At 35.0% G+C, this 14,622-nt stretch overlaps 1 protein-coding gene across 1 annotated transcript in view; it reads left to right on the forward strand.

The window, feature by feature from the left end:
- Positions 1-14,229, forward strand: part of KPNA3 (karyopherin subunit alpha 3) — a 39,039-nt gene extending 24,810 nt beyond the window's left edge. The window contains 10 exon segments of the mRNA XM_087919419.1: positions 878-964; positions 1,296-1,465; positions 2,313-2,357; positions 3,077-3,208; positions 6,926-7,054; positions 7,994-8,098; positions 8,192-8,263; positions 8,357-8,519; positions 10,682-10,776; positions 11,523-14,229. Of these exon segments, the coding sequence (XP_087775545.1) occupies positions 878-964; positions 1,296-1,465; positions 2,313-2,357; positions 3,077-3,208; positions 6,926-7,054; positions 7,994-8,098; positions 8,192-8,263; positions 8,357-8,519; positions 10,682-10,776; positions 11,523-11,621 (1,097 nt within the window). The 3' untranslated portion in view covers positions 11,622-14,229.
- Positions 14,230-14,622: the final 393 nt, after the last annotated feature.

Here is a 14,622-nt window from a genome sequence, read left to right on the forward strand (position 1 = left end):
CTGAACCATCTGTGTTTTTGATCCATATTCTCTTGGTTAGTTAAGGCCTCCTGGGAGGTACCATTTATTGGGTCCATGAAATCATTATTATTTCTTTGGAAAATGGGATGCTGCTGCCTGTTTTAAACAATTTCAGATCTGATTATGTTAAAGAGCTCCATCATTTATGAAACATGCCTATATCTTTATATCTTAATTGTTGTGTTTCTTTATATTTACTCCCATAATGTTTAGATTTGATTGGGAAAATGAATCCTACTCCCACCATGGCAATAGTCACAATGATAGTTATTATTTGAGGCCATTCCTGTGAATTAAGGCATATCTCAGTGCTCAGGTTGACATTGCCTTGCAGAAATGTTGATTATGAATGATTTTATCTATTACCCCAACCAAGAAAATGTTAATACAGATATGAATAAATGTTCACACAACCTTGAAATTAGCTCCTGGGTTAGGTGAAACCAAAATATTTTAAATGCACAATTCCCATGTAGTGACAGAAAATGAAAAAGTGTGTAGTCAGTTAGAAATTATTGTTCCAAGAAGATAGCAAATGTTTATATTATCCTTCGGTCCATTTCAGGGAGAAGAGTTTGGGAACTATCCTCTATAAATAAATAAATTCTTTTTTGCAAAGCATAATTTCTTGTGTTACAGAGCAAATAGTTATTTCTGGATGGTTAAAATAGCTTATATCTTACTATAAAAATTCACTCATTTTCCTCCTGAAATAGCATGGAATCTAGTTCCCAGTTAACATTAGATGAATTTCAACTACCAGTATTACTTTTGTGTTATTTTTGTTTCTGTTAAGTACCAAAATGCAATATGTGTCTTGAAGATCACATTTCACTGAAGCATTCCTCTGTTACAGATGCAGTACCTCTCTTCTTAAGATTGCTCCATTCACCGCATCAAAATGTTTGTGAACAAGCTGTTTGGGCCCTTGGGAATATTATTGGTAAGTAATAGTATTTTAAAAAATAAATTCATAGGCATTGAAGGCTTTAAACTCTAATCTTATACATTGGCATTACCTAATGATACTATGTTTCTCCAAGTTTTATTTTTTGTTTTCTACTGCTGCAGCAGAAGAAAGCATGTTTTGGAGAATTGAGCTTCACTTGTCATAAATAAATGCAAAATTGTGCAATAAGATTTTTGCTGAGCGGTTTCTAATGGAGAAACATAGAATCTGTGTCACAGAACATCAGTGCCCATACATGTCACTGCATACATTCCAAGAATTTGCCATTATGAATATAATTTTCTTTAAATTTTCACTTCTATAGGTGATGGTCCTCAGTGTAGAGATTATGTCATATCACTGGGAGTTGTCAAACCGCTTCTATCCTTCATCAACCCCTCCATTCCCATCACTTTTCTCCGGAACGTCACATGGGTCATTGTAAATCTCTGCAGGAATAAGGATCCCCCACCACCTATGGAGACAGTTCAGGAGGTAAATAAAGAACTACCACTGTGTACTTTTGCAGCTCAGCTGCACTGCAAGTCACTTTTCCCATAATATATGATACATTGTCTTAAGGCCTATTCATCTGAGCCTTGTTTCAATGACTAGTTATTCATTAGGTTTGTTTTCTATTTTATGTAACTGACTTCCAAGGCTAATTTTGTTAATGAAGGAAATACTGACTGCTAAGGCATATTCAGGGAAATTTCTGAAATACTGCAATTACTTGAGGAAATTTTCAAGCTTTGAATCCAGACCTGTCTGGACCTAAAATAGAAGTGTGAAAACTGTGCCTCTAAAAATTGAATCCACTGCTGTGTACTTTCTATATTACTTGAGAAATGTCCTTAACCACAGTAAGTAAGATAACCTCACTAACTTGGCCTTTGGAGATTATATAGATAGTCCCCAACTTATGGCCACAATTGAACCCAAAATTTCTATTGCTTAACGAGACACTTGTTAGGGTGAGTTTTGCCCCATTTTATGACTTTTATTGCCACAGGTGTTAAGTGAAGTTTGTAACACAGGTGTTAAGTGAATCTGGCTTCCCCATTGACTTTGCTTATCAGAAGGTCACAAAAGACGATCCCATGACCCCAGGACACTGCAACTATCATAAATACATGCCAGTTGCCAAGCATCTGAACCTTGGTCACATGACCAAGAGGATGCTACAAATATTGTAAGTGTGAAAAACGGTCATAAGTCTCTTTTTTCAGTACCATTGTAACTTCAAATGGTCACTAAACGAGTGGGTGTAGGTCAAGGACTGTGTATAGTATTTTTGCTTTCCAAATATTAATTGCCCTTGGTAATCCTTTTTTCTCAACAGATTTTACCAGCCTTGTGTGTTCTAATATACCATACAGATATAAATGTAAGTAACTCTTAAAGGAATATTCTTTCTCCTGGAGATTACTATTTACTAAGCGAATAGCTGTATTCCTTACATTTTGCCTAATTGCTGCTGTAAAAAATTACTTGCCAAACATGTTTACTTTTTCATAAATATTGCAACCTGCAGACACTTACCTAGAAATCAGTGGCAATGTGCAGGGATGCACGTGAGTCTATGTGTTAATTTTCTGTTGGTAATGATCTATAAGTGGTCCTTAAATGATAGAAGCTATGATGCAGTCAAATGACTTGTACATAAAATAACATACCATACTGATTCCTGCTGCGGGTGATGCTTTTTGTATTGCTTTTGTTCATACAATACTTATAAGTCAGAAATTCAGCTTGTAGTCATGTGTTTGGATTACTGAGTTGTTGGCACAGTTTGGTTTCATGCAAAAGTAAGGGTCAAAATTAGGAAAAATAAATTTGTAGTAGATAGGCTAAATATTTTCTCTTTGCTTGATTTCATTTAAATGTTAGTAAAATCGCCATCACTTCAAATGTTTTGGGGGTATTTCGGATAGAATTTTTTAATACTCCTTGATGAATAGAAAAAACAGCAAAGAAAATCATAGAAAGCAATTTAGAGAATACAAATAAAATCTGTACTAAATGTGAAGCTCTTGAGCATAGAAAATCTGATTCAGAAGTTAATTTTCATCTTACATTAATATATAACCTGTCCTTCTTGCACAGATTCTTGTGGACACTGTTTGGGCTTTGTCCTATCTCACAGATGGTGGGAATGAACAAATACAGATGGTGATAGATTCAGGTGTAGTACCATTTTTAGTCCCCTTGCTGAGCCATCAGGAAGTAAAAGTTCAGGTAAGCTTGGAGTATTGTACAATGCGATATGTCATTACAAAAATATATTATTATGTCAGTGACAAAAAAATTAGACATCTTTATTGGATAACATCTCTGTTTATTTGTAAGTTAAATCCACTTATTTAAAGGCAAATATATTAAATAAACATTGAAGAGTGTTTTGAATATACTTCCTCAATAAACATCATCATCATCATCATCTCCTTTTAACAACCCATTAATCGCTTGCAGGGTGCAATCTGGGCAACTGAACGGAGCTGAATGTTTACAGGCCGGATGCCCTTCCTGTCACCAATGCGTAGTTATATTCAACAGATACATACTCAACGTGCCCAGAGAGAGAAATATCTGACTCTACCTAGGATCGAACTCACAGCCTCCTGATTGTGAGGCGAGAGCTCTACCACTAGGCGACTGTACCACTCATCTTCCTTTTTTAAAAACATTTTGTTTGTTTCACTTGAAATAAAGCATGTTTATTGACTTCCTCAATAAACATGCTTCATTTCAATTGAAACAAACAGAATGTTAAAAAATTATATTTGTGTAGTTACTTATCAAGTTCATCTAAATTATATTAAAGTAACCAAAATATCTTAATAATCCCAAAGGCATGTCAGCACCTTTGACCACCCCTAATATTTGAAAAATTTGACATGCCCTAAATACGCTCTTGACTCAAGCTCAATTTCTGCTGTCCCTTAGACACATTCATGCAGTGTTTCATGGCAATAATCTTCTTCCAGGATAGTTTTACTTCCTGGTAATCAGTATTGCTCTGGGATGACCTGGTGGTTTCTCATCCCAGTGCTAATCAGGTTTAACCCTGTTCAGTTTCTGAGCCCAAATCAAGGTAAGCCAGGTGCTGAGAAAGTATTTAATGCTGATTTACATATACTTTTTTAACTTAACAGTTTAATGTATGCTTATTAAAGTTATACTCCATCTTTTAGACAAATAATTTCCTTAAGGCATAAGTGTTTTCTGATTACGTATTACATAATTTATGGATTGTGTTGGTACAAAACTGAGTAATTGTATGGTTGTTCCAAATGAAAGAAGATACAAAGTTATGTCCACAAAAGCTTGTTAGCAAATTACTATAGTCATTCCTTATTTAGTAACTACCTCAACTAGCAATTATTCACAAATAGGATGGTAATAAACAATAATTTAAAAAAAATCATTTGGGACTAATCCATACATTTACAACAAATTTTGTGTGCTGAAAACAATGCATGCTGGAGCCAGCATAGCTGGTGTAGTTATGTGAGAAAACTTTATCTGAATGAAACAGCAGCAATTATTGTTATGTGTGTGTGTGTGTGTGTGTGGTATTCAGCTTTGTTCGGGTATTTTCCCACGTCATTATAGTTGTGCTTTTAAAGTTGTAGCAACATTTCAGCAGAATCTCATCTGCCATCATCAGGCTTCTGTATTGTGTTCGTCTGTCGTCGTCACAGACGAACATCACAGACGAACATAATACAGAAGCCTGATGATGGCAGATGATATATATATATTTTCTGAGGTTCTCGCAGGTATTTGTATGTGGATCTTTGGTTATTCGGGTTTTCTCCTGCGTAAGATTGGAAGTATCTAGGCAACGTTTCAATGAAGTCTCATTCATCGTCTTCAGGCTTGTGTCTTCGGCTCTGTGCTTCGGCTCTGAGAACCACAGAGCCAAAGACACAAGCCTGAAGATGATGAATGAGACTTCATCAAAACATTGCCTAGATACTTCCAATCTTACACGGGAGAAAACCCGAATAACCAAAGATCCACATACAAATACCCACGAGAACCTCAGAAAACAAATATATATATATATATCCCTCCTTCTCTCTGTCTCTCTCTCTCTCACACACACACACACACACATACACACACACACACACACTCACTCGTCCAGTTAGAGACTATTTTGCTTAAGGACCTGATCATTGGAATAGAATTCAGTCACTAAATGAGGAGTGGGTGTATTGATATAACAACAATAATATTAAGTATTTTCCTGTTCTTCTGTTTGTGTACTTTATTCTAGGATTCAAAAAAGTAGCAGTAGTTTCATCAGCTGTATACCTCAAGTGCTTTCTGTAGCTCCTATCAGCTTCAAAAAGTTCAGACTCTTACTGTATAAATGGTTAAGTTTTAGAGTCTCTCATAGTCTGATCAAGAATACTGAAATAGCAGAATAGAGAGCTTAACAGGTCCCTAAGAAGCACAAAAGTTGCAATTTCTGAACAAAAGAAGTGCAGGCATTTTAGTGTAATATTTATACTAAGGCAAAACAGAATCACTTGAATACCATGATGTTTGTAGAACTACACAAATTAACTGAAAGATTGCATACATGAGTATTTCTTGGTTTATTGCAGATTTTTAAAAATACATATGAAACACATATTAATGTTATTAATTAGCTAAGATTTTAATAAGGTTTCTGTAATTGGGAAAAGAAATATACATGACTGTAATAAGCTGTGGGAGCTATAATTTTTTTATCCATTCCTACACAGAGCAAGCTTGTTTAGCAAATTTATCAACTGAAACAAACAGATGGCAGATATCCAATCTCTTTAGGCTTTGAAAGAATTTACAGTAGACATTCAAAAATGACTGCCATTAAGGTTGCAAAATGAGTACAATGGACTGAATTTACACTGATAAAATTACAGGTATTCTTCGACTTACAGCAGTTCATTTAGTGACTGTTCAAAGTTATGACACAAAAATGTGACATGACCATTTTTCACACTTATGACCATTCCAGCATCCATATGGTTATGTGATTTACACTGGGACATTTAACAATTGGTTCATATTTATGATGGTTGCACTGTTATGATCCCCTTTTGAGATCTTCTGACAAGTAAAGTCAATGGGGAAGCCAGATTCACTTAACAACCATTTTCCTAACTTAACAATTAAAGTGATTCACTTAATAAGTGTAGCAAGAAAAGTTGCAAAATAGGGCAAAACTCATTTAACAAATGTTTCACTTAGCAACATAAATGATGCACTCAATTGTCATAACTCAAGTTCCTTTGTTAGTTTCTTCTCTGAATTTGTACCAGAATAGCTTCTTTATCCTAAATCTGTATTTCTGAAACTTCTAAGAATTGTAATTTATTGGACCAAAAAATATACAAACGTGTATTTCTTAGTGGTGGTACACTAAAATAATTTGAGCCTTATCTAGTCCATTGTAGGATTTGTTACTTTTTAAATTATATTGCTAGGTGTCTTTCACCATTACTTCTGCCTGCGCTCAGTCAATAATTGTAGCTTCCATGAAAATAGTTGTCACAATTCAGTAAGATGCCTGTGTGTGGACATAGAATGTTTTTAAATTAAATACCACATTTTTCATTGGCATAAAGCCTAAGATTAGGCATTTTAATAGCATATTTCTTGAGCAATCTGTTCTTGTATTGATTTGACATTGTACATATGATTTGAATTTGGCATGGATTATTATTACTAACAAATCCGAAACTAACATTTTAAAAAGGGAGGGGGCAGTTCTTATATGAGCATAGAGCCAGTCAATGTTCTTTGGGAGCTTGAGGAAGGGCATGTATTTTTGAGTATCTCTGTAGTCCAATATATGTTCAACCTGTATGCATGTAGCACATTTGAAGTAGCTCTAAGAATGAAATAAGACCCTTTAAAGTACGGAGAATGTTAATTGTATCATTTCTTTAATTAAAGACTGCAGCACTAAGAGCAGTTGGCAATATAGTAACGGGTACTGATGAACAGACACAAGTTGTTCTCAATTGTGATGTCCTCTCCCATTTCCCAAATCTTTTGACACATCCTAAAGAGAAGATAAATAAGGTTAGTGCTCAATATTTTTTGTTAATCTTGTTTCATTTTTAAAAAATTTTAATGGTATGATTTATTTCCCTAATGCTAAAAGAAGTGCAAAGATTTCACACCTAGAGTAGTCCAATATTGTGCTTCTAGTCAATTTCTAACTTTGATTAGAGAAATAGTGGTATGTATTATGTAAAAAATTAACTGTGTAAGGATTGCATTTTATTTTTAGCTTGAGCAAGACAAGTACTATTTATATATTCACAAATTATAAGTTTGATCTTCATTATTAACATCTAATAAGAGTGGATTTATTTACTGGATCCAAATGATTAATACCTATTTTTAAGAGGAAAGTCCTAACAACCTTGAAGAAACCATCATACATTAACTCTTTAAAATGCATCTTTGGAGTGTAGATAGAGTCTCAGCCAATTATGAATATCCTGTTGATAAGATGGTAGGACAGGTGTTAACTGAGCAGAATCCCCAGGATTATTTTTAGACCTATTTCAATTTTCTTTATGAAATCCTCTTGATCCTCATAAGAAAAAGAAACAAAACTACTCCTAGCTATCAGTGGCTTTTGATGCCTTTCTTCATTGTAGTCTCTTGGACTTAGCTTTGTAAAAGAGATACAGTGGGTTCACCTGTATTGGTATGAGCAATCCCACAGGGTAATTGAGAAATTTCAGTTGTCTCTTTAAAGTCCTAGGAGGCATTATCTAGGTTTTTATAATTAAGTAATATACAGTGAAGCAAAAAGATGTAAAGCACAGAATATTGCTGAAATATTTTGTATTTCATTTTTTTTCTAGTTCACAGTAAAATAAAGTTAAAGCTAGGAAAGACCCTATACCTGGATGGAAGTGATCCAAGTTCCAAAGATCAGCCTATGACATATTTTGGTCCATCTAAGTTAGTTTCAAATATTTTAAGCAACTTTTGTTTTCATTGTAGGAAGCTGTTTGGTTCCTATCCAATATTACTGCAGGAAATCAGCAACAGGTTCAAGCTGTAATTGATGCTGGACTTATCCCTATGATAATTCACCAATTGGCTAAGGTCAGTCAGATACCAGATTTCCCTATTTTTATGTTTTGTTAAGCTAACATAAGATGTTAAGTTGCTAATGCAAATCATTTTTATATTGTTTAGGGTGACTTTGGCACTCAGAAAGAAGCTGCTTGGGCAATTAGTAATTTAACGATAAGTGGTAGAAAAGATCAGGTTTGTCTATCTTACAAAATTCATACAGATTTTTTTTAGAATGATTTATATCTAATACCACAAATAATTGTAAATATCTTTTGCATTGCTCAGGTTGAATATCTTGTACAGCAGAATGTAATCCCACCATTCTGTAACTTACTGTCAGTGAAAGATTCCCAAGTAGTGCAGGTGGTTCTGGATGGCCTAAAAAATATTCTAATAATGGCTGGTGATGAGGCAAGCACAATAGCAGAAATTATAGAAGAAAGTGCAGGTAAGGTTTCATTTGGTAAGATGAACTTTGACCCCCTATCCAGCGGCAGTCTCACATCAGTCATAATTGACTTATTGTGATATTTAACTGATATTGTTATTCTGATGAAAATATTGTGAGTGGAGAGTAGAGATGTACATTTTTAATTTAATCTTTTTTTTTATTTGCATGTCATGGTTAGATCACTTTTTCTGATTATTGGATCCTGTAAAATAGAATAAAAATCCTTCAGGGATTGCTCAAATGTCAGCATGTCTGACATTTCTCTATTGTTCTGTATGTTCTGCAGGTACTTAAGATTCTAGATATAATTGTTACTGTAAAATCCAGATCCTCATCTATTGGTTCTGTTTCACTTCTCAGTTTAGAATACAGCATCAATCTTGGTGATGACTGGACTAGTATCTCACCTTTTCTGAAAGACTCTTGGATTGACAATTTATGAGAAAGTACTGTATGTGGAAACATGATATGGAAATTTTGGCTTATCTTAGTAAGCTTATGCTAGGTAGCCCTCAGAGACTCCTGTTCAAAGCCTACAATATTTCAGAGGATCCCATTTTGTCCCCAAGAATTTATATTTAAAAGTGATATTTTCAAAGTTGCTGTGTATTGTGCAGAGTATAGCCTAGTCATGATTGTATCTGTATACTATTAAAACTGCCAGTGTCATGACTTTAACTGGGCAAAAAGGTGCATCACAGGGCAACAGTTTTGAACCAAGGTATGTCAGATGAGCTAACTTACAGAATGCATCAAAAATCCAGGACTCGGGACTGCCAAGGGAATGAAATTTGAAAAAGTTATGGTTGCCACAGTGCGATTGGCTGCTGCTACACTGCTGCTGTGGTCACATAACCTTCATTTTCAGCAAACCATGATAATTTTCAAATTTTAGAGTTTCTGTAAAATTTTATAGGTTTTACACATTTTTACAGGTTTTTAAAATTTCTCTCAGTCTCTTACTACCGTCCCCACTCTGCAACAGCCACTTCACCTGCCTGCAGGAAAGGAAGAGAGGAAGCACTCCCTGACCTTGCTGCTCCCCAGCCTACGGAGCGCCTCTTGCACAACCTCACACACTGTTCTTGATCAGCACCGCTCCCCCATGCAGTACTTCCTGTACAATCCCATGCACCCTGGGGCCCTAATGGGGTACAATATGTTGGAGGTAGTGGGTTGGTGGAAAACCTCCCCGCCCCCCGCCCCCCCAATCACTCTTGGCTTTTAGTCTTTAATTAATTGTTAGCTTTTATATTTATGATTTTATGGCATTGTGAACCATTTAAAGTCATGTTGGATAGTGAGATGGGTAGCATATAAATGTAATAAATAATAAAGAATGAAGTGGATAGGAGGGGAAAGGAAGTTCCCAGCCAACTTCCCACAAGGAAACTCAATGGGGAAGTCAGCAGGAAGTCAGAAGACACTCCCGCTTTCTTGCCCACCTGTGATCATTCTGTTTCTCTGTTTAGGTAAGGAAATATCTCTAACAATTACCTAACAGGTCATGGGTTGCCTAATAATAAAGGTAAAAATGTTACAGAGTTGGACTCAAAGAACACGCGTGGGTCATTGAAGTACACACATACTATTTGCACACACTGATCCAGTGAGCCCTAAAGAAAACTAGGCCAGTCTGAGATATTTTCTCAAATTCCATTCCTGCTTCGAACTCGGATTGCTCTTATCGGACCGTTGCCTTGGCTATGACTTTTCTCCTCTTCCATAAAAGCTTTGCCCAGTAGTGCATTACTCCACATTTCTACTGCTTTTTAAAATGGATTTTATTCATTTGAGGGGCAATCTTAAACACTCTTAGTTCAGGGTCAGCCCAGGTTGATTTTTACTACTGTGTAAATACATGCATTTGTGTGTGTGTGTGTGCGTGCGCGCGCAGGGGTCAAAATAAGAAAAGCAATGTCATGCCAGGAGCCATACTCATTTGTTACAGGTATTACAAGGTTGCTTATATGCATACACAAAAGGGGTGGTGCTGCAGTGTGACCAAAGCATTTCATTATTTGACCAAACTAGCAAGATACAATGGATACCTATATTTGCATTCAAAATATTCGAACTGTCTTAGGGCATGTGCCAAAACCACATGAATTGAAAATAGTAATTTGTAAAGCTAATTGTATTTTCATTTCCTTTGCTAGGTTTAGAAAAAATAGAGGCACTGCAACAACATGAGAATGAAGACATTTATAAACTAGCATTTGAGATAATAGATCAGTATTTTTCTGGTGATGATGTAAGTATCTCTGACACTTCAGAATATTATAAAATAGTATGATTATAAAAAGTTTTGCATAATATTCTGTGCCAAAATCAAGTCCTTTTATTCCCATTGAAGATACATTAACTTTCCATATACTGCATCTAGGGCTGAGCTGGGGCACTCAGTCAGTCAGTGCAGAAGTAATCTGGCCACCTACAAAAGCAAAGTATATGGCTGAGAACTGCAAATCCCAGTCATTGTGAGATGACTGCTACTTGCAGGTCAGATCCCTGTCTTCCTCATGTTTTTCAAGAGCCTTTAAAATGCCTGAATGACACTGTGGAACAGATACATCAACTTGGACATGTGCAGAGAGTTGCTGGAAAACCTCTTTCTTACTGGTTGGTGTATGCCTGTTACTAAAGGGTAGTTCTTGTCTTTATAACAAGCCTTCTTGTTAGTTTATAGGGCAAGAATATTTTCAATAGAAAATAGGGTGTTTTTTCAAAAAATGAAACATATGAAGCTTGTTTTGTCTTTTTTATTTCTCACTTTATCCTCTTCTTCCATACATCTCGCAGAATTACTTATTTAACCTAAGGGAAAATTGTCATTGTAGCTTTTCAAATGCTATGGGAACATTTCAACACTTAATATGTTTGAAGACTGACTGTAATGCCCAGATCTGAGTGAAGTTGGACCAGATGTTAGATCAGCATGTTTTCCTACTTGTATAGTGAAGATTATTACAATTACTCTAGGCTGTACTTTCTTTGCAGATTGATGAGGACCCCAGCCTCATTCCTGAAGCAACACAAGGAGGTACTTACAATTTTGATCCAACGGCCAATCTTCAAACAAAAGAATTTAATTTTTAAGCTCACGACAATGCAGCTTGACTACCCTGCATCAGTAAAATACACAACCAGATATCTACCATTGGAAAAACAGGCTCCAAGCACATGCCCCTTTGTCTGATGCTTCTAAAAGCAAGTTGTATATCAGTCATTTTGCAGTTGCCAAAAGTACCTGTCACATGGACTGTAAATGCATATGCATGGTCTCGTACACTGTTCAATTTTTTTAACAGTTTCTGCTACCTTTCCCCTGATTTTTTTTCCTTTTCCCATGAGGCCACAAGCTGATAACTGCAGTCTACAGTTTTAAGAATACCTTTTCGTGGTGGCACATTGACTCCCCACACAAGAATAGCTTTCTATGGAAATAGCGTGCTATGGATCAAGACTCTTTAGTATGATTTTGGAAGACTTCTGAGAGGCCCACTCTATTTTAATTTTTTTTGAGCCTCAACTGTTGTCCTCTACAAACATATTTTCATATATTTAATGTGGAAGATAAATAAAGGAAAAGCAAGTCAAATTATTTTCATTGGTGATACTGACATTTAAAAAAACTTCTTAAAAACTTGGTAATTAATTGGTTTAAAAACAGACTACATATATCAGTAATTGTGTTCATTACTGCCTTAGAAGCTTGGGCTTGAAGAATGAACATTGTATTTGGACTAATAAAAAGGTGACCATTATTCCTAATTTCTAAGAACAGCAAGCTGTACTTGACCACTCTTCAGCCTGTGTGTTCGTGCTTTTTTTGAAATAATGAAATGCTGTGCATGGTATTTTACCTGAGCTACCACCTATTATGGACTTGAACTTTTGTTTTTAAGCTGAAAGCAAGAGTCCAGCATTAAAGTAACAAAGCTATTCCAAATCAGCATTGGTTGACAAGAATCTTGCTTTCATCTTTCAGTAGTCAATATATTTTGGGTTTAAATTGATAACTGAATAATGTTGATTTATATTGGTTTAAACTGTGGAGCTTTCATGTTTACTGTAATTTAGTCTTAAACTATTTTTTTACTTACCAGTGCTTACGATGACGTGGTTGGCAACAAACTAGCAACTATTTTAGAAGCACCATAATAGCTTCTTTTTGGAGTATTTGGAAGAGTTATAGAAAAAATAGTCTATAAACTTATTCATATAGTTAAAATACATACTAGTTGTGTGAGGCTTTGTGGAAGCTGCAATTATTCAGCATAAGCATACATGTACAGCTCACAATGAAGACATTTACTTGAGCTGGTAAATTGGAAGTAATGGGGAAATTATCCATCCTGGCTCTAAAGAGGATTTAGGATTGCTGTGGGTAAACATGAAATTTAAACTGTGTAACTATCAGACAAACTGATATTGTTGCTGTTGTTCACTGGATGTACTTTGCTCCCAATGCCTTGATGTGAAGGGATACAAAACGTAAAAGTAACGTAGTTATTGGATGTGGGTTGTATTTACTGTGATGAAGATAACAGACAGATGCCATGAAGAAAGTTTGTTGATCAGCTGTTTTTCCACAATTAAGCAAGACATTGCAGGTGTTCATTCTTTTACTATATCTGCCAAGGTAGAGCCACTTTAAAGAGTGATCTTGTATCGCAAAGGATACAAGTATGTGTTTTAAAGTGCAAGATTTTTACTTGCTAGATAATCTGTTTTAATACAGTGTTTTGGCCTCTATTTATAGATTTTATAAATTTTAAAATCAATTTCTCTTTAAGGTGGCTCAGACTTTTCAACTCCTGTGCACATAAAATTGAGTTGAAATTCATTGTGCCTTTTTTCTTTACCCAGACATTAAATTAATTTGGTAACTGTATCCTATTAACATTATAGTCTAAAATCCTGAAATTGTGCTGTTTTTGCTGAAAACTAAGTAAAAAGAAAATCAAAATTAGATTTTGTCAATTTTGGGAATTTCAAAGCAGATATGCAGTTAATAATGTGAACAAATCTCTTTGTAAACGGTATCCTCTATGCCTATAATCTTGTCTTAGATACTTCACTCAAAATAAGACTGATGATTTTTCACTACTGTGAATAATGATTTTATTTCTTGCACTCAGTGCATCAACTTATAAACATAGGAAAATCAATTTAGAACAGTAACTTGCCTTTTTCTCAGCTCATTATCACCTTATCAGCTCTTGATAGAGATTCAACCATTTTGTATTTTTCAAAAAGGGATAAAGGCTTGGATTTAATTATCCTGCTGCACAAGAGCAGAAGTTACTTGAAACTGTGTTGAGACAATTGCTGTTTTTATTTTCACTTGTTCTTTCCCCTCTCATTCCATCTACAGTCCCCAGAAAGTGGTGCTGGAGGGGCCGGAGACCCTCCAAAGCTGCTTTTGATAGGAGATGTCAGTAGTGGGAATGGGCAATATGATCTCTAGCCCCATATGTGAGTTTCTTCCATTTATGCCATGAAATGGGGTCTTTATATTCAAGCTAAAATATATTGCTGCACTTTTAAGTTTTCAGAAGTGTTAAAATTGCATTGTGTTTTTTTTAACTCTCAGTTAACAGAGTAAATTGTTCCTTCAACAGAGGCATCTAAATGTGTTCTTAATTTTGTATTTGGGCTTAGGTTTTATAACCAATAAAAAGCTGCTATCGAATATTATAAATATGGAAGATCTTATTTTGAAAACAGTGAAAATTCATCACTGTTTAGTCTGTTGAAGGGTTTCATTTCTTTGACAATGCAGTATTTGAGTTAAAAGATGCCTTCAATGACCTGATACGATCTTTTAATTTTTTTAAATTAGTAGTTGAAGTGAGCATTTGTTTTGAATGTTCATCAAAAAGAACGTTTCATATTTGATCCAGATCTTTGCTCAGTGTCTTCTTAATATTATGAGTCCATTGATGGAAACAAAATATTATGTGATGATGTTTATAAAACATATCATTTTTGATGCATTATAAATTACTTAAGCCTCAGAGTTGATTTTAGAATGACAATAGCAGATACTTTAAAAAAAAATTCCCTATATTAATATTGTTTTCATTTTGCCCTA

The sequence above is a fragment of the Pseudonaja textilis genome, chromosome 1 (assembly GCF_049901715.1).
Source record: "Pseudonaja textilis isolate UNSWEBS1 chromosome 1, rPseTex1.2, whole genome shotgun sequence".
Lineage (NCBI taxonomy): Eukaryota > Metazoa > Chordata > Lepidosauria > Squamata > Elapidae > Pseudonaja > Pseudonaja textilis.